Raw genomic sequence first — 24,837 nt, 5'->3', positions numbered from 1 at the left:
ATCAGGGCCCCAGGTAATAGGTTGAATCTAGAATAGGGGATTAGAGTTTTACAAGGAAGTATGTATAAAAAAAATCTTTTCAAGAGTTGCAAGGCCACACTAAATCATAATGATAAGCAAATATGCCTTATTTTATGTTTTTTATTTAAGTAACCGAAGGTTAAAGTTGGGATGAAATTAGAAATCCAAATTCTAATACATGCCTATGTACAGGGGAAAATCCAGCAGGGATTAGGGGTTAGTCATATTGATGCATCCCATTTTATGTGGATTCAACTCTGAATAAATCAGCCTCTTAGGGCAGATTTTGGTCACAATATAGAGTAAATTTTTAAATGAAATTTAAGGGGACATTTTAATAGAAGAAAAGTAGGACCATTACTGACTCAGGTGAGCGTCGTGGCCTATAGGCCTCTTGTTTTTAAGTGACCCATATCACCCAGATGTAGTCAAGAGATTGCAACAACAAAAATCAGCAGCTGCTGAAATGCTGTCATCTAAAACAGACAGAGAAATCAACAATTTAAAATGTAATTTTTATTGCTTTGTGAACGTTTGATTTGGAAAATCTACAAAAGGTTGCCCGCGATGCATCAAATATCTTATCTGAGATACGTTTTATTTATTTTCCTTGTGGTTCTAATCTCAGATAAAGACAATGTTATAAAAATCATGAAATGTTTCCTTGCAAGCAGCTGCAGGGAAATCCAGGGAGGACGAATGCAACATTCCTTCTGCGAAAAGTCCCTTTGTGAACGGACCCATTTCATCTCCTACTGGTCGTCCCAGTGCAGCTTCAAAATATGCTGATCCTGACATTTCTCGCTTGAATGGAAGCTCTGGATCTATTAATGACGATGAAGTTGAGGATAATTCTACAGATATCTGGCAATTCAAAGGCGAGGATGGCCAATGGAAAAACTTCCCCAAAGACATGAGTCAAAAGATCGATTCAAATTACAGGAAGAATAAAAAAAACACGGTACTGATTAACATCCGGGACTCCTGGTAAGAAAAACTCTGATTTTTATTGCCATTTACCTGGTTTTATAATTTTTAATCCCCCCCCCTAACTTCATAGAAGTTTAGTCTTCCAGTGAAATAGACGCAGTTGTACATATACATATTGTATCTGAGTTGTTATTGTCGTTGTCAAAGTTCAACTTCAATGTACAGTTGTATTTTTTTCCTTTTTATGCCCTCGTAATCGAAGATTCGGGGGTATATAGTTTTTGTTCTGTCCGTCCGTCTGTCTGTTTATCTGTTTGTCTGTTTGTTCGCAAAAACTTTAACATTGCCCATAACTTTTGTTTGGTTAGAATTTTACTTTCATATTTCACACGTGTATTTCTTGTGACAAGACCTTTCCTTGGGAAATATCATATTTGACTTTTTGACCTTGAAGTTTGACCCAGTTTATTCAAAACTTAAACCAACTTTAACCTTGGCCATAACTTTTTAACGGTTGGTGCTAGGGCTTTCATACTTCACATGTATGTATGTAATCCATGTGACAAGACCTTCCTTTGGATACCAACAACTTTGACCCTTTGACCTTGACCTTGGAGTTTGACCTTCTTTTGAAAAACTTTAACGTTAGCCATAAGTTTTGAACGGTTGGTGCAAGGGCTTTCATACTTCACATATGTAATCCTTGTGACAAGACGTTTCTCTAGATACCAACAATTGTTATCCATTGACCCTGACAGTTGAGTTTGACCTACTTTTGAAAAACTTTCACATTGGCCATAACTTTTGAACGATTTGTGCTACGGCTTTCATATTTCAGATGTGTATTTCTTGTGAGAAGGCTTTTCCTTGGGCACCATTACTGGTAATTTTGACCCTTTGACTTTGACCTTGATGTTTGACTTACTTTTGAAAAACTTTAACCTTTTCCATATCTATTCAATGGTTGCTGCTAGGGCTTTCATATTTCACAGGTATATTTCTCCAGACAAGACCTTTCTTTGGGTAGCAACATATTTGATTTGCATTTGAGAAAGTTTAATCTTTAACGTCTTGTTGTTTATCTTTTAGGTATAGGATCGTATTATCAAAGATGAAGAGGATTGATATTAAAACACGACACATCACTGATATCAGATATCTCGATGACAGGAGTGACAAGATTAGTTGTTGATCGTAGTTTACAGTTTCACTTAAACGATATTAGGGTATTCTTGATTGCAGTACCCATTTAAAAATTCTTTCTGAAGTTTTCTTGGCATTTTCAGGGATTCAGACGAACTTTAAACCTTGATTTTACAGTAATGATTCTTTATTCTATTATTTAATGATCTTCTGCAATATATGTGTGTATTTTATATGTATAAAGAAGATGGGCGAACAAGGCGTGCAAAATGCCCATAGCTTTAAATGTATAAAAGTCATATTCATTTTATGAATTTAGTATTTAGAGTAAAGATCTTATCATTGAAAGGTATGAAATTTTGACAATCAAAACTTTTCTGTAGAAAAATCTTTCGGCAAAAATCATTCTATGATTAAAAAAATGGGATGTTCTTGGGGTTCCAACCCAAAATATAAAAATCCTTGGGTATCAATTTTTCCTTCGATACTAACACGCTAACCACCATGCTATACTGTTCATAACAAATAATGTTTGCGATATGACGCGTGATTAATTTCTCAGAAAGATAGGAATGTCGTGCTACGAAAGTAAATTTTAAGATATAGTGGGTCGTTGCTCCATGTTTTTGTTATACCGAAGAATGTACTTTGAATATAATCTTTAAAAAAAAAAGATCCACTCAAGTGGAAAATTGTGTTATAGTGTGAAGAATTGCTCATTTCTGCTCTCTTCGGTGTATATATGCTATTTCATAGTCGAATAATTTCAAGCTTTGTGAGATTTTACCAATTTGTGGAGATTTTACGTAAAGTATATGTTAATTTTAAATGAAATATGAAGGAAAATGTTGTCATAATTGAGATTTATAGTTTTTCATTTTTCATTTATGTCGCACAATAGACATTTTGCTCGCCTTATTTGCCTATCTTCTTTATGATGTAAATAGCATAATATAATTTTTTTTAAAAATTGGATTAATTGCCAATAAAATATTTTCTTTGGTCTGTAAACACAGGGACAAATTTCTTTGTTTTTTAACAAGGCCATCAGATGGGGAGGTGTGTATACCCCTTTCTAGAGGTGTGAATTGCCCTTTCTAGAAAACATAATATATGCATTATAATTTATTCATTCATCTGTTTAAAGTAATTTCGCCAGATTTTTATTTATTAAGTAAGAAAAAATGACTTCCGAAATGCAGCAGAACCCAGAAAAATCGTTCCTTTTTTGTAAAACAAAAATCTGGCGTAGAGGAAGGGGTATTCCTCGAAGCCCTTTGTACCCCCTTTTTCAGAAACCTGACGACGGGCGACAATCTTGTTTAAATAAACGCCAGACTGAAAGAGGAACACAGACTCTTTATGTTCCCTTAAACAGAAAGGAAACAGACAAAATAAACCTTCTTGAGATTCTTTATTAAGATTAAAAAGATTTTAAACAAAATCCTATTGAGTTTTGGATCGTTTTGGATATTATTTGGATGGCACTTTTGTACGATAATCACTAGGGCTTTATCAATATATCGATTAATCGATACGTGTCGATATTTAAGAATGTATCGTATCGAAAAAATAACTTCCAATACCTACCGGACAGGCAGATTTTCTTATAATTCTGGGAAAAAAGTTGTAAATTTCAATCACCAAAAGGTTATATTTTTCACTGTTTTGAATTAAAATTGATTAATAATGAAATAATCATTGTGATGTGGTTAGGACTGATAAACTCTAAAAGCTTTAAACTCAATGGTACGAATATCATCCTCTCATTTTAGGGGACATTATTGTAGCTATCAGTATATGTCCAGTAAATTATTTGTCACTCAAAACGAAAACATTTTTCGTTCAATATTCCTCTCAATAAAATGATGCTCACATTAGAAATTGACATCAGTTTTGCTTGAAAATGAAAATAAAAATAACTAAAAATTTAGCGATTTTTAAAAAAAATATTCTGTAGATGTCAGTTTCCTTCCTGTAATATTTTTCATGCCTGTTGAATTATACTTCGTTATGTTAAAACTTCCTGCTATGCCATCTTTTGTGTATAGTGCTCTTAGAACTAACAGCAGAAATGATGCAGGTTTGTGATTTTATTTTTATATTATGATGAATATTTCTTCTAGCTTTAGTTTATCCCTGATATTTATTTTTGAAAAATCATGTTAAAATGTGTTTGTTTAAAAAAAAAATTTTTCAGGACATGGAAACTGCTATGTATGAAAACATGTGGCTTTCACAAGCCAAGTTAGAAGCTGGGAAACGTAAGTCGTTTATTTATTTTGTTTTCCTACTATAAACGGTATCTTTGTAAATCAACTATACGTTGGATATGTTATTACATGTAACAATTTCAGATGCCTTTTCATGCACGGAAGTATCCGTCATTTTGTTTTGTTATTGTAGAGAGATCTTGTAGATTTCAGAGGGGAAGGGGAAGCTGTGTTCTCTTCATACTAGACTGTTCAGAGAGTATGAGAGGGGAACCTCTGAGAGAGATGAAGAGGGGAGTTTCGGCGATCCTAGATGGTGTGTTATTCAATGCTGGATATAAGTTCATTGTGTCCAAGTAAAATATAATCCGTAATAATACTGGTATTTTGATTCCATTTATAGAGTTTCAACAGCACCCGGATATGGATGAAAATGTCTCTGTAATAGTGGTGGGACAAGAAACACGATTTCTGCAATACTACTCAAACCAATATTCAGCAATCAAACAAAACATAGGTAATAACATTTTCATTTCAGTTACTCGTGTTTCCCACAATTACTTGTATACATACATACATATATATATATATATTAGGGATGTCAACGAGTACCCGGTTAACCGGGTACTCGATCGAACGTCCGAGTATCGAATACTAAAAATGGTACTCGGTTACTCGGATGTGTATTTTTCTTATTTCAAAGTACACATTTTTATCAAAAACTTATCAAAAAAAAATTTAAATATGCATACGGTAATTAGCGTGTCGTCATCTACACCTGTAAAACACCCGTTATCGCCTGTGTTAGTGTATATACAGTAATTAGTGACCAGTCACCTTGTACACAGCTGTTCTCACCTATTGTGGTCCTTAATTTTTGGATGGCTTCAATGATTGTTTTCAGTGAACATCGTTTAAGTATGAATTGGTCTGTTATCTTCAAATCATTTTTAATGTTAATATATGGCAGCGAAATCGGACATGCATAGAAATGCTGCTACCCACTTCAAAAGTTGAGAAATATTTAGAAATAATTAAAGATTAAAAAAAAATGTTGAAAGTCAGTTTGCATAGTAAGTTTAGTGTACACGGGGGAAACAACCAACATATGAAATAATCCCAACAACGTCCGTACCTTCTCTTTCCGTTGCTAGTCTAATCATCACAAACCTGCGTAACAGATTGTCTTCCTTTTGCGTTGATGAAATAGATCCTAAACAATATTTTGATTTTTGATGTATGAATTGTGTCTTCTGTGTTTATTTGATAAATAAATTTAGTACCAAAAAATCATTCCCGTTGGACTCGATGTTTATATACATTTATAATCGTGATTAAAACGTCTTTGGAGTTTAACACAGCTTAACGGGGCTCAAGAAAATCATAGGCGTCGAAAGCAAATTGAAGGGGGGGGGGGGGCTAATTGAAAGAGAAAAAAATTTAAACCTGAAAAAACACTTAACAAGCAAAAGAAAAAAAAAGGAAAAGGAAATTTGAAAATCGTCCGTCCAAATCAGAAAATCCTATTTCGTTGAAGGGGGGGGGGGGGTGCGATCGAACTTCTTTCTATACCATTTTTTTTTTTCAAACGCTACCACTTACCTTCCTTAGATTAGACTGCAATGTGCCTATATAGCCCTTGAAAGTGGGGGGGGGGGCTAAACCTAAGCCCCAATGTTCAATGCCTATATTATGTCTACCTTTGCAAAAAAAGTGGGAGGGGGACTAAGCCCCCCCCCCCCCGTTACCGACGCCTATGAAAATTAACACACTTGTGTTTATATTTTTACCGAGTACCCGGTTACTCGATCGGAAAAACGTCCGAGTAACCGATTATCAAAAGTTGACCGATTTGACATCCCTAATATATATATATATATATATATATATATATATATATATATATATATATATATATATATATATATATATATATATATCAGAAAGGAAAACATATATGGTTCAGGAGAACAGATTTGTAAGAGTTACTGGACTTTTTTATATGAGATTGTGCAATTTATATATAGCTCATTATGTTTTAAGTCTTGTAAAAGTTGAACATGATTCGTAAAACGAATTTGTTCGCCATATTCTTTTATTCAGTCGTTATATCTGAGGGCCCCAATAAAAGCTGTTCACTTAGTCACTGTTCAGTGTAATTAGTTGTCACCTGTGTAGACGGACGTATGCTACATAGTTATTGTAAAACAATCGGTAGCGACAAAAATAACTGTTCTTCAACGGCAGGAGAGAAAGAAAACTTAAAACTGTTGCACAGGTCATTGCAGTTTACAAACACAAATACACGTCAACTGCTATAAAATGTAAACAACGGTAATGTAAGGTAACTAGCAGGAACATGTATCGTCCATTCCACACCGGTACCTGTGACAATAAAGCAGTCAGGTGTAACGAATAAGAAGGGTATGTAGCAACCGCTATTAAATGATAAAACGCCGCTTAATGATAGAAATATCATTAAGCGTTGCAATTGCAACGCTTATTGCCATAAATCATTGCATTAATAGTTGACATTCTCAACCGCTAATGCTAAATCGCCGCTTAATGAGAGAATTATATCATTAAGCGGTTGACATATTTATATCATTAAGTGGTTGAGAATATCAACTGTTAATACAATAATTTATGACCTTAAGCGTTGCACTGCAATGCTTAAGGACATACGCAACGTAGTTTGAACTTTATTGTCTTTTTCCCTGGAGTTGAAGAGTTCCCATACTTAAAGGAATCGAGTGCTACATTTAATGTCTATATATGCTATTGTACACTTCTTCTAGAATAAGTCTGGATAAACAAAACATCTAGAATATATGTTTAGTAATTTTTGTATATTTTTCTTTGAATTATACAAGAATTTTCATCAATTGATATCTTTTCAAAACCCCTGGTAATGCCTGCTGATTTTTTGTCTACGAACATCTGATGGCACTATAATCTTAAATTAAGAATATCTTGAAAAATTATCAGTATGTAAGGTACGTTGCGTATGTCCTTAATGATATTTCTATCATTATAAGCGGCGTTTTATCGAAAATAGTGAATCTAATATGGCGTATACCTATGTACGAGTCGTGTTCAGCTTGAAACTTCAAACATTACTAAAGACTTAATGATCTGAAAAGTTGTACCATTTTGTTCATCATTGAGTAAAAGATAGTAAGTTTTAATTGCTAGACAAGTATACAAAATCATTTCACTCAGTTTTGGTCAATGTCATTCTGGTGATTGAAATATTTCAGAGGAGATGAAATGTGGTGGACCCTCACCACTTACAGCTGCCTTTCTGTTGGCTCTGGGGGGATTGTTTGAAGGAGCAGGTAAGGAGAGGCTTCAGCTTTTATATTACTTAAGATAGTTTTAATATCTGATATTTGTCAGAAATATAAATGCAAATTGTTTTTATTTTAACTGCAATTTTGACCAGAATGAAATAACACGTTTTTACCTTAGAAAAAATCAAATATATACAAATTTTTTATTGCGTTTTTCATATTTATCCCATAAAGCCTACACAAGAAAAATTGGTGACTTCCTACTCCATCCAAGAGTGGTACTGTTCACAGATGGTCGACTTACAGACTTCAGAGATTCATACGCTACTGACACTGAGGGGGATCTAATACCTAATGATCATGTAATCATATGTCAGAAATACTGCAAGGCTTTAAGTAATAATCAAGAAAATAGAACGTGTAATAGTGAAATAAATTTCAGAATGAAAAGTCATTTTGTTTCTATTTGTATAGATATTAGCACCACTTTTTTCGGTTATACATCAAATAGGAAGAGATCATCCGATTTTCTGTTTCCCAGTTGGAGAAAACCCGAATTACGTAAGCCATTTAATGCATAGCATGATAACTCTACACTTTGATTCATGCTATAACAATTATATGACAAATATTATTTCAAATGAAAAGCATATTGGAATATTAATTAAAAAAATATAATTCTTCAAATGATAGTTTTACAGTTCAATTAAATTGTACAAGCTCTGAAAGAACAAAGAATTAAAAATATTATTTTTCTGATTTGTTCATGTATATAATTACAATTTTATTTATTTCAGCCGTTACTACAAACCATATCAGGAGTTTCTAAGGGAGGAAAGGTTTTAGGGGTTTATGAAGCAGAGTGCTTTGGACGATATACCCTCCATTACGTAATTAATGTTACATCCACTGTCATCTTTATTATTCTGTTCTTTAAACCATAATCATCCACCTGTCAACTCTTACAATATTTTATAGCATTCAGCAGATTTGATAACCAAAGCAACAAATAAGACAGACATAGAAAGAGAACATTTGAGATCTGTGGCTGAATCCATACTTTTATGGCAAACGTATGATGAAGACGATTTGGTATGTTTAGCAAATCATAGCGTTTAATCTTAATAATGATTAATTCAAATAAGTCGATAGTGTGACGTTTTATCAAAAGTATTACATTTTGCAATAGTAAAAGTAGATCAGATGTCACTCTGTCCAGACCGACTGATTAGCCTTAACTTACCATAAGCTTCCTGTGGAAACTATATTATCTATCTTGGCCACTGCTTTAGTTCCTATATCCCAATGATAACAGAATGAAAACAACAATCCTGCAATTGCATCTGATTGATTTATTGTTTGTTGTCACGAAAAATTTTCACTCATATGGAGACGCTACCACTAACCCGTGGAGGGCTGCAAATTTATACCTATACTCGGCAGTCAAGGCCATTGACCATTGTGGGATATTTTTTTTGTGCCAGCCAACACCTACTGCAAGACGGGACCTAAGTTTATACGGTCTCATCCGAAGGGTCAGTCTCCAGGTCCCGCAGTGGTTTCGAACCGCGGCGTAATGATCAGCGCCCTACTCCGCGAATCTAGAGCAGACGCTCTTACCACTTGCCACGCGGGCGACCAATTGCATCTGAAATTGGATCCGCCACAAAATCTGGTATCAATCGCCATGACCGTAACCAATCATCTCTCTTTTCAAAGAATTCATAGATATCAAGCTAGTTTATTGTGCAAAGAGTTACGGAAGTTTATATATATATATATATATATATATATATATATATATATATATATATATATATATATATATATATATATATATATATATATACCGGTATATATTACCGGCCTCAAAATCCTTACTTTTAAAATATTTTAACTGCATCGACCGAATATTCAATTTGCTTTAAGGCATCTAACACAGAGTTGTCAAGGGAAAAGGGAGAGATATTAGTATTCCGGTGATTTTTTTTTAAAGTCCGTTCATAACGTTTTGAAGTCTCTTGAGGACATCACACAGGCAACATACGGAGAGAGAGAGAGAAAGAAAGTATCACATACCAATAAGTAAGCTTTAAGGAGATAATGCGATTGAATCTTATTATCATAGGACACCATATACGAGTTGATACGGAACAAAGAAAGAATTATGGAGACCCAAGAAAGAGTTGAAGACGATGATGAAAAATTGCATAAGGAAAAATACTCTACAATTCCTAGGCTTGGTACAAGAGTTCGCCGTGGTCCTCATTGGACATTTCAGAACCAGGATAGCGAGGGTATTGGAACCATAGTAGGTCATGGGGATAAAGGTACGTTAGAGTATTACAAACAAAGATACATAGCGGGTTCCAGTAAATGTTCAACCAAGCCTCTTTCTTTACTCCTCACTAAGATATTAACAGTGGTGAAGGAGAAACTTCAAGAGTACTGTGCAACAATATATTCAAGAAGTGGTGTAAATCAGACGTGGATACTTAAAAATTCCAAGGAACTTTTGGAAAATTGAAATCGCAAGATTTTACCAAAATCAACAGCCTAAAAACTTATGACATTTCTACTTTATACACAACCATTCCCCACGATAAATTCAAGTCCAGGCTTTTTGATATAATTGACAGCTGCTTTTTTAATAAAAATGGAACTCGTAAATATACTTACCTTGTCATTGGTCATTTGCAAAATTATTTTGTTAAAAAACATTCTGATTGTACACACAAGTACTCTGAAGTTGACATTAAAAAGATGCTTGAGTTTCTGATTGACAATATCTATGTGGATTTTGGGGACCAGGTCTTCCAACAATCTATTGGAATTCCCATGGGTACCAATTGCGCCCCGTTATTAGCAGACCTTTTTTTGTATTCATATGAAGCAGAATTTGTCCAAAATCTTGTACGTGAAAAGAAGAAAACACTTGCTGTGACCTTCAACTCGACATTTAGATCTATCGACGATGTATTGTCAATTAACAATGGCTATTTTCATTCTTATGTCGATACGATATATCCTGGTGAGCTTGAGATAAAAGATACCACAGAGTCCGACACATCTGTTTCATATTTGGATATTTTACTTGAAAAAGACGTTAATGGTAATCTAACAACCAAGCTTTATGATAAACGTGATGACTTTAACTTTTCAATCGTCAACTTCCCTTACTTATGCAGCAATATACCTTCATCACCTGCATACGGGGTATATATCTCTCAGTTGATTCGATACGCAAGGGCATGCTCTACGTATGAACAATTTCTTAAACGAGGTAAATTATTGACAAACAAGTTGATGAAACAAGAATATCAGCAGTCTCGTTTAAAGTCATCATTTCGTAAGTTCTATGGTCGATACAATGACCTTGTCAGCAAATACAATTTATCATTGAGTCAAATGCTGACTGACGTTTTTCATACTAATTGTTAGGCCATTATTTACACACTGAATTGTCGACGGATTTTTCCGTTATTTCCCGATCATGACAAGGAGCACACGGCGGGTGTGACCGGTCGGCAGGGGATGCTCACTCCTCCATGGCACCTGATCCCACCTCTGATGTTTAGAGGTCCGTGTTTGCTCTGCTCCTATTTTGTATTGTTTAATGGACTTTTGAGCTTGAATACTGTTCGTTATCTCCATATATTTCATGCTCTTTAATTTAATTTGCTTTATCAACTCTTTCTCACTCCTCTCAAGGGATCTAATTTACTGTCTCTTCAGTCGCCCGCGTGACGCAGTGGTTAGAGCGTTCGCTCTAGAGTCGCGAAGTAAGGAGTTGATCCTTACGTCGCGGGTTCGAATCCCACTGTGGGATGTGGAGACCGGTCCTTCGGATGAGACCGTATAAACCGAGATCCCTTGTCGCAGTAGGTGCTGACACGAAAAAGATCCCTAACTGCTCAATGGCCCAAAGTGCCGAGTATAGGTCAAAATTTGTAGCTCTTCACTGGCAAGTGGTGGCGTCTCCATATGACTGAAAAATTCTCGAGAGGGACGTTAAACAATAAACAAACAAACAAACTATCTCTTCATGAAATGTTTTTGAAGATTCACCAATTTGGACATTAACCATGTAAGGAATGATCCTTTTCTGATACAATGGATAAAATCATGTCTTTGGTTTTAAATTTATGGTTAACAGCTGGGCTAGTACTCGTAGAGTGGGATAATGGACATCGCAGTTTGTACAACTACGGAATAAGAAACCTGTACGATATTGTGGTTTGTGATGAACCCAGGATTCCTCTTGACGGATTTGTCGCTGTTGGGTGTTTTGTTAAGAGAGGTATTTTAGATGCATGCACCTTATATGTTTAAAACAGTTTCTGCCATATATATATAAACCTTTGTGTAAGAACACATTCCAATACATATCAATAAGCGCACACGTTTCATTTACAAATCCTTGTAACAATAAACATTTTTATTTTCTTATAAGGTCCTGACTGGAATTGGGGAGATCAGGACGGTGGAGCGGAGGCTATTGGGACATGTTACCGAGTGATGGATAATGCCACTGTTTATGTAAGTTCATAGGGACATGTTATCGAGTGATGGATATTTGCTACTGTTTAAGTAAGTTCATAGGGACATGTTATCGAGTGATGGATTATGCTACAGTTTATGTAAGTTCATAGGGACATGTTATCGAGTGATGGATCATTTTATTTCAAACTTATTACGAGTTAAAAACTGCGAAAATTGGTTCGCTGAGCAAGTCAAAATTTAGTAATACAAACACACTAATTAATGCCTGTAGTCAGTGCCTCTGTAAAATAGCTCAAAACCAAAAAAATCTAGGCGATCAAATAATTGTTACATCGTTTCATATTCCAAATTTTGAATTAATAGTTAATTTGCTTCATGGAAAAAAACTAATTTCTGAGAAGATAAGTAGTCCTCAATGAAAAAGGCAAAAAGAAGGTGAAGTCGTAGAACGTCACGGAGCAGCAGTTTACGATACAATTTTCTGTTGTACTCTGTTGTACTCTGGAAAACGTCAGAATGAAATCTAAAAATGTTGCAGGAAGCACGAAATATCTCAAAAGCGAGTCATGCATGTGTGTGCAAATGGCCCAGGTGGTATTTGAATGATATTGACTTTGTATCAGACGAGGACGATCTGTGATGAAACGAATTATCTGTAAAAATCTAACCAAAAACGTTCAGTTAGTAAAGTCTTGGAAAGAGAAAGGCTCTTCACGGTTGATGATCTTGTGAATGTATAGTTAAGCGGTAAAAAACGAAAACATTGAGAAACAAAATTATGCTACTAGAATAATTGTTAACAAAATGAATTTCAATTGATAGAGACACGTCTTTAATGAGCAGATATTGGACCAGACTGTGAAATGTATAGGGAGAATATTTTGAGAACCTCATGACACTATATTTTTGACGTTAAAATGCTGTTAAGTGTGCTCCGGAGCTATCAAACTATGAAACATGTTGATTTTAATATGAAGTAAATTGATTTCTATTTAATCGAATGGAAGGAAACTTCACACATCAACAAAATAAATATATTCACATATAATAATGTGTTTATTTCAAATCTCTTGAAAGTAGTATAACGAAGATAGACATTACCTTTGAACTTTTCGAACATTTATGTACGTTCTTGATTAACATTTGTTTATTGGGACATGTTATCGAGTGATGGATAATGCTACTGTTTATGTAAGTTCATAGGGATATGTTATCGAGTGATGGATAATGCTACTCTTTATGTAAGTTCATAGGGACATGTTATCGAGTGATGGATAATGCTACTCTTTATGTAAGTTCATAGGGACATGTTATCGAGTGATGGATTATGCTACTGTTTATGTAAGTTCATAGGGGCATGTTATCGACTGATGGATAATGCCATATTTATGTAAGTTCATAAGGACAATGTCATGTTATCGAGTGATGCATTATGCTACAGTTTATGTACGTTCTTCATTAAAATTTGTTTATTTGATACATATTATCGAGTGATGAATAATGCCACTGTTTATGGAAGTTCATGATTTACATTTCTTTATTATGACGTGTTATCGAGTGATGGATAATGCTACTGTTTATGTAAGTTCATAGGGATATTTTATCAAGTGAAGGATAATGCTACTATTTAGTTTTAGTATTTAATACTATTTATATTAAGTTTTTCAATTAACATTTCTTTATTTAAACATGTTATCAAGTGATGGATAATCCTACTATTCATGTTAGTTCTTGATTAACATTGGTTTCTTGGGACATGTTATCGAGTTATAAATAATGCTACTGTTTTTGTAAGTTCTTGATTAACATTTCTTTATTTGAACATGTTATCGATTAATGGATAATGCTATTGTTTATGTTAGTTTTTAATTAATATATCTTTATTGGAACATGTTATCGAGCAGGCCATTAGGAAGCATTTTTCAATTGGGGGGGGGGGGGGGCTAAGCCATACATTTTTCAGTTGAGTGGGGGCTATCAACTACCAAAAATTCTTTGACATGACCCCCCCCCCCGTTCCTACGGCCATGTCGAGTGATTATTAATGGATAGTTTTGTTTGTTCTTCAACGTCCCTCTCGAGAATTTTTCACTCATATGGAAACGCCACCACTTGCCGTTGGAGAGCTGCAAATTTATATCTGTACTCGGCACTTAGGGCCATTGAGCAGTGAGGGATCTTTTCGTGCCAACACCTACTGCAACACGGGACCTCGGTTTATACGGTCTCATCCGAAGGACCGATCACCACGTACTGCAGTGGATTCGAACCCGCTACGTAAGGATCAGCTCCTTACTCTGCGACTCTAGAGCAGACGTTCTAACCACTCCACGCGGGCGACTACAACTTTTTTATTTATTATTGTAATTGCAAAATTAAAGAGTGCCATCTTTATTTTTGGCTGGAAATAAAAATATCCAAGAAATAAAAAACTATAATTAAATATCTTTGTTAAAGATAAATTTGGAAATGCGAGTATTACATTTTTCAGTTTTTTTTAATTTGTAAAAACTGAATTTTTCTTTTAAAATTGTTTTTGTCAGACTAAGACAATAAAAGGATTTTTGAAAATCCCCACACATCATTGTTTATAGAAATAATAATAGGAAAATTTAATACATTTAAGGTTCGATGGCCGTGTGGAAGGATGGGTAATTACAGATTTGGATACGATGGAAAATATGACATCGAACCATGGTAGTTTGTTTCTGTATATATATGTCATATTATATAAATAGTGCACGTTTTTGAGGGTAACAGGTGAAATTGACACCCCGAGGAAAACCATTGTCAACCGACGCGTCAGCGGAGGTTGACAATGGTTTTCCGAGGGGTGTCAATTTCACCTGTTACCCTCAAAAACATGCACTATTTATTTTATTATACTGAATGTCTTATTGATTTCGGATGTCATAAAAAAAAATTTGGAGATCGTCGTTAAGTTCACTCCTAGAAAGCTTTCAAACTCTCCGCTTCTATTTTTCTCAATAAGAAAGCTTCCGAAAAGATTTACCAACCTCTTTATTGTTTGTTTGCTACTCAAAAAGTCCTTTATCATCTAAAGTTTGCACTCACAAGGATGTTTCGTCAGTCGTTTGTTGTTTTTAAGTAAGCTACATCGGACGCAAGCTTTGATTGACATCGTTTATTTGGCTTCTTTTAAACGCACAACCGACGTTTTGAAAATTTTACGGTGAACCGTACGCGCATAATTTGAACGCATGTGATATTTTCGTAATGTTACCCGTTGTCAAGTATGTTGCTAACGCTGAGGGTAACATTACGGATTGTTAAATGCTTCTAAACCAATCAGATTTTAGTATTTAATATGAAAGTATAATAATCTCTAATGTCAAAAGCACTGGGTTTCTTTAATGAAAAGTTATCAAGAAATGTATAATGTTCTTTAGTATGTACCCTGTTATCAAACTGGATTGCTTCTACATATAAACTTTACGCAAGTACCTTATTTTGTATTGTAGCGACCCGTTCTCACCCGACGTAATGAAAGCTGTTAGGGAACAACGGGATGCGTCAATGAAGTCCGATACAGATACAGAGCACAAACTTACCTCCAATGATTTGAAAGGTTTCTATATATCATTATCTCCCTTGCAGATATACTTTGGATTAAGTATATAATATTTCTCTAGAATTTTACCATACCCTGAAAATCAGTTAGCTTGCCTTTGATCTATATGATTAAAGGTTTATTGATGTTTTATATGAAATTTGCAGGTTATTCTGAAATACAAAGTACACCACACAACACAACTGAACAGAGCATCATGCGGGAAGTTAACGGAAATCTATCGTGGCGGAATACAATATCAAATCAAGGTCGAAGTACAGTGTTACGAGAGGCGACTGATACAGAGTCAACCAAACAATTGTATGAACAAATTATACAACGTGAGCAAGTAACGTGTAATGATAGAAGAAATGTTACCAACATCCAAACAGAAAACTTCCCCATGACTATTTCAGATGAAGATCTGGAAACTGATGAAGGACATAATATTGGTCTAGAAGGCAACTCAGTGGAACGTATATCTAGAAGTTCTAAAGATATCGATAGATCTGCAAGTCCAGACGAATATCACAATCCCCTCTCTGTGAATTCATCTGTGATTGTGAAAAACTGTGTTTCTGGTAAAGGAAAATCTAGCATCAATGCCTCAACTATATTGTCAAATAATAAAATTACTTACAAAAATCCTGACCTATGTGTAGCTGGAATAAATAAAGATACTGTTCAGATAGAAACATATGCAGAAATGGAATCAAACGTGGCAATGACTTCGCAAAATCATACAACAAATCACTTTTATCTAAATTTAGCAAATCGGAATCTATCCTGGCAGTGGCAGGACAACACTGGTGTTTGGGTAGACTATTCTGAACACGTGAACAATTTGATAAACTATAGACTTCGACAGCGCCCAATGGCGACGGTCTTGATTTCTAATAATGATGAAAGGTGAGTGTGTGCGATTGAACAAAGTACAGCAATAAGAAAAAAGTATTGAAATACATGTAGTAACGAATGTGCAGAAATTAGTAGAAATAGCTTCACTTAGGGAAAGATACAGCATCGTAAATGAAATTTTATTTGCAGTTCGTGTTGTTTTTTATTCTCAGACCTATTTTTTTGCATTAGTTTTAGAATTGTAGCATCAAAGATGATACAGATCAACACAAAAACAAAAGAAAGACACAACATTAGATGCAGGAATACTTAATGCCAGTGTTGACACAGCAGAAATAAATATGTCTGGAATAAGACAAGAAATGTCACCGAAACACATCAAACTATTCATAATTATCTGATATCATTTGACAAGATTTTGTTTCAAATTCTTTTGATGTATTTACATGAGTTGCTAAAAAATTATATAGCGAAAAATGCTCTTTAGAAATAGCATGATAAAAACAAATTTCAGAATCCATTTAAAAAAGTTGATCTTTTTTGATATATTTATATGTACACGTGTACGTGATGATATATATGATAAGTAAATGATATAAAATAATAAAAAATCTTGACATGCTTCTTTTTTTTCCGTTGCATTATGTTAATCCTTAAATCGACAAAAATGTTAACTTTGCAAAATAACATAAACTTTATGAAAAACTTGAAAACATCTTTTTCTATTGTCCACATCCCTTATTTATTTCTCAATATACCAATATCACCCACATTAGGTTTTTATGTCTCTCAGTTGATTCGATACTCAGGAGCATGTTCTGCGTAAGAACAATGTCTAAGCCAAAGATGACTACTGACAAATGGTTGTATAAATCTCGTATAAAGTCTACGTTCCGCAAATTCTAACCTTGTTTGTAAATACAACCTGCCGTTAGGTCGAATGATGACTGATGTATTTAATACAAATTGTTCTGTCCATTACTTTAATATTGAATTGTCTAAGAATTCTATCAAGATAAAAGGCACAGGGCAGTGTGATCAGTCGACAGAGGATGTTCACTCCTCCATGGCACCTGATCCCACCTCTGATATGTGTTTACTCTGCTCTCAATTTTATTGTTTAATTGGACTCATGAGCATGGTTACTGTTTGTTATGTTCAGATTTCAATTGGAAATAAAGGAATACAAGACGAAGATGGTCTAATATGTCAGATACGGGACTGGGACGAGATGCGAAGCACCGAATCTCAGTCCCGTATCTGACATAATAGACCATCTGAGTTTTTGTATCTTACTTAAAACATTTTTTCGATGCACTTTTGAATTGACTATTTTCAAAATACGATACTGAATGTTGGTGACCAAACCAGATGAATAGGGGTGCTTCGGGGTTTAAGACATTTTTTTCAGAGGGATGAATAAAAACCCTTACTTAACCCCAATCATGTATTATATATTGTTGTGGCACTCTACGGTTGCGTTAAAAAGAGCTGAGCAACTTCACGACATCAAGCGATTCTGGGAGTAGTGTGAAGGATTCATTTTTTTAACAGATGAAGATGTAGTAAGTGACCAGTGGGCAAATTTTCCAGGAAAATTAATTTGGAAATATATATTGAAATTAAATTTTACGGGAAAAAATCGGAGTTGTATTGGGATATATTTACAGATCGAATGTAAACTTGTCCGCATTTCGCTTTTTCTTCCCCTGAATGCTAACATTCTTAAGTGAACCACTTTCGTGGATTTATTTGGATACCGGTAGTTTCACAATCAGTGACCTGGGTATAAATTCCAAGGGATTTCTGGGATATTCCTACTTTGGAAGTTTCTTTCCTTGAACTGAATTATGAGATGTTCATCTCCATATACCATGAAATGGATTCTATATAGCTTCAACTGGATTACGAGATCTTGATTTCTATAAAAAAAAATGCATATTTTTTGTCTATTTGTTCATTTATCCAGTCGTTGTGTAAAAGCTAGGTGAACTCAACCTTTGTTTCACATAGTCAGGTATTATTTTGGAGTACAATATTAGAAATAATACTGTACTCCTGAAAATCATATTGGACTAGGCTAATACATCCTTTGAAATATGAGACTTAGAAACAAAAGAACGACGTCACAAAAATGTTTTAAACATAGCAAGCATTCAGTCCTTGGTTTACATTGTCCAATTTCTCTTTTGTACAGCAATTGTAGAAGAAACAATATCATTGAACTAGGAATGTAGAATATTAAAATATTGTTGTAAAAATTGATGAAGAACATTATCCGACATTTTCACTAGGATCTAAATTAAGTGGAATAAAAAAAAAACGTTACGAAATTGAATATAATGTATAAGGATATCCACAAATAACAGGATAAATTAAAACTCAATTATAGACAATCAATGGCTAAAGCATCGCTTTATCCGTACTCTTGTTTTATCCATTTAATGCAGCAAATCACCTTCACAACGAGCACTTTTATTGCAAATTCACCGAACAATGAACTACTATTTCATTTACCCAGTTCAAAATTACAGTTTTTGCAGCAAATTATCAAGGCATGCTCATTTTCCCATTTCCATTTCCGGTTGTAAAAGGTTTGCTTATCAATAAAAATGGTCTGGACCGGTTAGAATAATCAAATCATTTTTAATTTTATGGCTTCGGGAATTGGATCATAAAAAGTTCTTGCTCATCAGCGACAATGACTTACCCTTTACAGTATGTTCTAGCATCTCACTGCCTGTGCTGCAATAACAAGAAATCTAACAAAGTTATATTGGAAACCACATCAATAAAATCTTGACCTTTTCCCATTGACCTTTCATCTAGCAGCACTAAAACCTTAAGTAACTATTGTTAATCGATAAAACCTCGTCGATAGATCTAAAATAACGAGTTGAGGGCCACAGCAAGTGTTTTCCTTTCATGTATAAGTTTTTGGATAAATTCTGCTTCATAGGAATATAAAAGTAGGTCCGCTAATAAAGGAGCACAATTCGTGTCCATTGCAATCCCAATAGACCGAGTCTCCAAAAACTACAAAGATGTTGTCAAAGAATTAAAAAAAGACTCCATATAACTTGAGAATGTTTGCATATTAATATGGTAAAGTGTGGTCTGCTACCCTTGAAAGATTTTAACTTCGTTCGTATTCTCAAGTTAAACTTTGGCTGCCTATTTTAGTCCTATCTTATCCGAAGTGAACAAATATGATTCTGCACTACATTGGAATGCTTGCAAATTGATAAGTGGTTTTTGAGAAGATTTAAAAAGAAATTGTAATATATTGTAAAATTTTGATTACTCATTGTGGCATCAAACCTTGCCCTCCGAGGCCATGATCTGAATCAACTTGAATCTTAACTATCTGAGCATGCCTCTATATTAAGGTGATCAACCATAGCCCAGCTCTTCTTGTTCTGCACTATTTGAAGATGTTTGAGGATGTTTACATATTACCATGACTAAACATTGCCCTGCTGTTCTTAAGAAGATTTCTTAAGAATTTTCCTACATGCCCATATAAAAATATATACCATGGGACCATGTTTTGAAAAATAATCTTTTCTGGCCCAGTAGTTCTTAAGAAAAAAATCTTTTTCAATGATCCAGCCTTTTTGCCTTTTCTTGATTATCTTCTCTTTGGAGAAACATGACCCTTAATTTGGACAATTTATTTTTTCCCCAAAAATTCTCTGTACTGAGTATTAAGTTTGGTGGGTCCAATGGTTCTGGAGAAGAAGTCGGAAATGTGTAGAGTTTACATATAGAAAGATGCTAGACATTACAAAAGAGCAGAAAAGCTCCAGTGAGCTAATATATCAGTTAAGCTATTTTTATATACTTAGGTGCTTTACTTGTCATAATACAATTGTATCTTAATTTGGGATGAAGATGATTTGATATTGAAACGATGCATTGAGGTTGATTTATTCCAAAAGATTTAAATTCCATTGTACAATTATCAACCTCTCGTTTCGACTCGACATATTTTGTTGTAGTTTTCAGTGTATATCCAGCAAATTATTTACTATTGTTTCTTAAATTCTCCGTTTAATTGTGCCAAAATTAAAAATGACATCAGTTTTGTTTAAACTGAATTTAACAAAGTTGCTTAAGTTTAGCTTTTTGCATTTGTATATATTAGTTTCCTTCCTGTGTTTTTGTGCCTGTTTAATAATTATGATACATAAAAACTTCCTGTTGTATAGGGCTCTATGAACTAACAGCAAAAATAAGGCAAGTCTTTTATTTAGTGTTTTTATCTATTACAATGAAAATTTTAGTCAGCTTTGATTAGTATTTTCCTGATTTTTATCCTGAATCGTTAACTTCTGATATGTGAATAACAAAATTGTTTTCAGGACACTGGTATGGAAACTACTATGCATGAAGCAATGTGGCTCTCGCTGGCCAAAATTGAAGCTGGAAAACGTACGTTGTTTTATTATTATGATAAACAACTATATGAGCAATCAAACAAAACAGTGAAATGTTATTACTTACATTTTACATTGCCTAGATATCTTATCGAGAGGAAAGACAGGTATAAGCTGATATCTTTTTAGGAAGTGTAAATTATACAAGAATATTAAACTAAAACAGCGCAGGCAAAATTGTGCTTGTAAATGTAAAATGAGTGAAATGAAATATGGAGATAACGAACAGTAATCAAGCTAAAAAAATCCATTGAAACAATGCCATGTTTAAACACTGTCATAACAATCAGTGTGAAAAACTTCAGTCAGCATTCGACTTAATGACAGATTGTATTTGCTGACAACGTCATTGTATCGGCCATAGAACTTGCGAAATGATGACTTTAAACGAGACTGTTGATATTCTTGTTTCATCAACTTGTTTGTCAATAACTTGCCTCGTTTAAGAAATTGTTCGTACATATAGAGCATGAAAATTAATCATTGAGATTAAAGTCATATATGGTGTATTTTTTATAAGTTCAGATAACCAAAATTTAAAATATCTTTCTATTTGATTTATTACTTTACATAAAGATAGAACTTTTCTGTAAATTACACAATTAAAATCAACGGCGTTTCAAAGATATCAAAAAATTAAAACAATAACCAATTTATTTAATTGAATTAATTTTAATTAATTTAATTTAATTAATACATGATCATCCACAAATGGAAGAACATCATAATCAGAGGAATAAAATTTGTTACTAAATCTTATAATAGCAATACCTTTTGTGATTTCTATTGAGAAAAATGGTAAGAGGATATCACCCTTAATATAATGTGTTCTAACTAATCACTTTTAAATTATGATCTAACTCACTCTTTTATTGTAGAGAAAGCTCATCGATATCAAAAGGGGAGAGGAAGCTGTGTTCTATTCATACTGGACTTTTCGGAGAGTATGAGAGGGGAACCTTTAACAGAGATGAAGAGGGGAGTTTCGGCAATATTAGATGGTATGTAATTTAATACTGGACAAAATCATTCAGTGTCCAAGTTATATGTTGTTAGTTATAATGGTACTTTAATTCCATTTGTAGAGTTTGATCAGCACTCAGATCTTGAAGAAAATGTTTCCATAATAGCTATGGGTCAAGAAACAACATTTCTTAATTATTATTCGAACCAATATCCTGCAATAAAACAAAGTATAGGTAATTATAACTCGTTTAATTCACACAAATTTGAATTGTCTGAAAATTATAAAGCATGATTAATATTTCATTTATGACTCCATAATGAGATAAACATATTGTTCAAAAAGACGAACCTGTCGATTTTGTCGTTCGTAGAATTTTATACATAGACACATGGCGCTTGAACTAAAAAAACTGATGAATAGTTTGTGCTACTGTAAAAGATTCATCCTTTTTCTCAATTCAAACAGTGTGTTTCTTGATAATTATAAAAAAGAAATTTATGATTTTTAAGTTATGATCTTATGTGGGTTGTAAAGGACATACGCAACATAGTTTGAACTTTATTGTCTTTTTCCCTGGAGTTGAAGGGTTCCAATATTTAAAGGAACGGTGTACTACATTTTATTGTCTATATATGCTGCTGTACACTTCTTCTAAAACAAGTCTGGATATTAATAAAAACATGTAGAATATATGTTTAGTAATTTTTGAATATTTTTCTTTAAATTATACAAAAATTTTCATCAATTGATATCTTTTCAAAACCCCTGGTTATGTATGCTGTCTACGAACATCTGATGGCACTATAATCTTGAATTAAGAATATCTTGAAAAATTATCAGTAGTTTTTCTGACTTCTGCCCGCTGCGTATGCATAGCATTATATCTATTATGAGGCGTAAAGGTCATGCCAGTACTTTGTAGAAATTTGGAACCAGTACTTATTGCTTATTCTAGAGAATGTGGAATGTGGTGGGCCCTCTCCAATTACAGCTGCTTTCTTGTTGGCTCTCGGAGGACTGTATGAAGGAGTAGGTAAAGACTGCTTTCTTGTTGGCCCTCAATGAACTGTATGAAGGTGTAGGTAAAGACTGCTTTCTTGTTGGCCCTCGATGAACTGTACGAAGGAGTAGTTAAAGACTGCTTTCTTGTTGGCCCTCGATGAACTGTACGAAGGAGTAGGTAAAGACTGCTTTCTTGTTGGCCCTCGATCAACTGTACGAAGGAGTAGGTAAAGACTGCTTTCTTGTTGGCCCTCGATAAAATTTACGAAGGAATAGGTAAAGACTGCTTTCTTGTTGGCCCTCGATAAACTATGCGAAGGAGTAGGTAAAGACTGCTTTCTTGTTGGCTCTCGATAACCAGTACGAATTTGTAGGTAGACTGCTTTCTTGTTGGCCCTCGATAGACCGTACGATGGAGTAGGTAAAGACTGTTTTCTTGTTGGCTCTCGAAGGACTGTACAAAGGAGTAGGTAAAGCCTACTCTCTTGTTGACCCTCGATAACCTGTATGAAGGAGTAGGTAAAGACTGCTCTATTGTTGGCCCTCGATGAATTGTTCGAAGGAGTAGGTAAAGACTGCTTTCTTGTTGGCCCTCGATGAACTGTACGAAGGAGTAGGTAAAGGCTGCTTTCTTTTGGCTCTCGGATGACTGTAAGAAGTAGTACCCCCCTGTCTAAAAAGAAAGTCTTCACACTTTTTAAAAGCAAACTCATTTCAAGTATGAAATAAGAAGATAAGGAACAGCAATTAAGCTCAAAAGTCTATTGAAACAATATAGATTGGGAGCAGAGCAAACAAGGACCTCTAAAAACATTAGAGTTGGGATCAGGTGTCATGGAGGACTAAGCATCCCTTGTCGACCGGTCAATAGATTGTATTTGCTGACAAGGCCATTGTATCGACCATATTCTTTGCGAAATGTTGACTTTAAACGAGGCAGTTGTTATCCTTGTGGCATCAATTACTTTATCAATAGCTTGCCTCGGTTTAAAAGTTTATCGTATTGTAATGCTAAAAAATAAGGAAAGTTGAATATAGAAAAGTTGGACTTTCACGTTTATCATAAACTTTAGATGTTATGTTACCTTTAACGTAGGAATGAAAATGAACATTGTTAATTGATAAAATGTCGTCGATAAATCTAAGGTAAATAATATGCTAAAGGCCACAGCTGATTGATTGATTGTATGTTGTTTAACGTCCCTTTTGAGAATTTTTAACCCATATAGAGACGTCACCGTATGCCGGTGAAGGGCTTCAACGTCCCACTCGAGAATTTTTAACTCATATAGAGACGTCACCGTATGGCGGTGAAGGGCTTCAAATTTAGACCTATACTCGGCACTCAGGGCCATTGAGCAGTGAGGGTTCTTTACAGTGCCAACGCTTACAGTGGCACGGGACCTCGGTTTTAAGGTCTCATCCGAAAGACCCGTGACTTTCACTTCTAGTGCCGGGCGTTTGGCGAAGGAACAGTCACGACCTATGTTTACGTCTTAGGTTTGACGCGGCGCGGCGAACGAGAATCGAACTCGGGCCTCCCGAGCACGAAGCGAGCGTCCTACAGTGACCGGTACCACAGCAAGACTCCTTTTCATGCAGAATTTTTGAATAAATTTTGATTCATATGAAAATAAGAATGTTGGAAGACTTGATCTCCAAAAAAAACTACATAGATATTGTCAATCAGAAACTCAAGCATATTTTTACTAACAACTTCGGAGTATCTGTGTCTACAATCTGTATGGTTTTAACAAAATAATTTTGGAAATGACCAATGACAAGGTAAGTAAATTAACGAGTTCAATTTTGATTGAAAAAGCAGTTGTCTGTGATCGATGTCAGAAAGCCTGGTGTGAAAGGGCGAAAATAACCATGTATACAGTATTCAATTTTA

At 34.4% G+C, this 24,837-nt stretch overlaps 2 protein-coding genes across 2 annotated transcripts in view; both read left to right on the top strand.

Annotated features, from left to right (window-relative positions):
* LOC133181907 (uncharacterized) overlaps nt 1–24,837 on the top strand; it is a 73,152-nt gene that overhangs the window by 13,364 nt on the left and 34,951 nt on the right. The window lies entirely within an intron of this gene.
* LOC133181906 (uncharacterized) lies at nt 4,716–16,928 on the top strand. The gene is made up of 13 exons (XM_061316561.1): nt 4,716–4,824; nt 7,568–7,645; nt 7,835–7,962; nt 8,075–8,161; nt 8,398–8,490; nt 8,579–8,692; nt 9,729–9,930; nt 11,757–11,900; nt 12,054–12,139; nt 14,730–14,800; nt 15,586–15,692; nt 15,842–16,583; nt 16,764–16,928. Exons 1-13 carry the CDS (start codon nt 4,731–4,733, stop codon nt 16,843–16,845), a joined length of 2,028 nt encoding a protein of 675 aa, XP_061172545.1. The 5' UTR covers nt 4,716–4,730; the 3' UTR covers nt 16,846–16,928.

Source organism: Saccostrea echinata, unplaced genomic scaffold, assembly GCF_033153115.1.
Source record: "Saccostrea echinata isolate AGI-Se365-2 ecotype Australia unplaced genomic scaffold, CSIRO_AGI_Sech_v1 ptg000009l, whole genome shotgun sequence".
Lineage (NCBI taxonomy): Eukaryota > Metazoa > Mollusca > Bivalvia > Ostreida > Ostreidae > Saccostrea > Saccostrea echinata.
The sequence above is the reverse complement of the archived record's forward strand: the minus strand, read 5'-3'. Positions and strand labels throughout refer to the sequence as shown.

Bases quoted from the DNA above. Each gene is read 5' to 3' on its own strand.
- LOC133181906 (XM_061316561.1), top strand. From the start codon at position 4,731: ATGGATGAAAATGTCTCTGTAATAGTGGTGGGACAAGAAACACGATTT. The intron at 8,491-8,578 runs GTAATTAATGTT...AATATTTTATAG, and splicing joins GACGATATACCCTCCATTAC to CATTCAGCAGATTTGATAAC. The intron at 15,693-15,841 runs GTTTCTATATAT...TGAAATTTGCAG, and splicing joins TACCTCCAATGATTTGAAAG to GTTATTCTGAAATACAAAGT.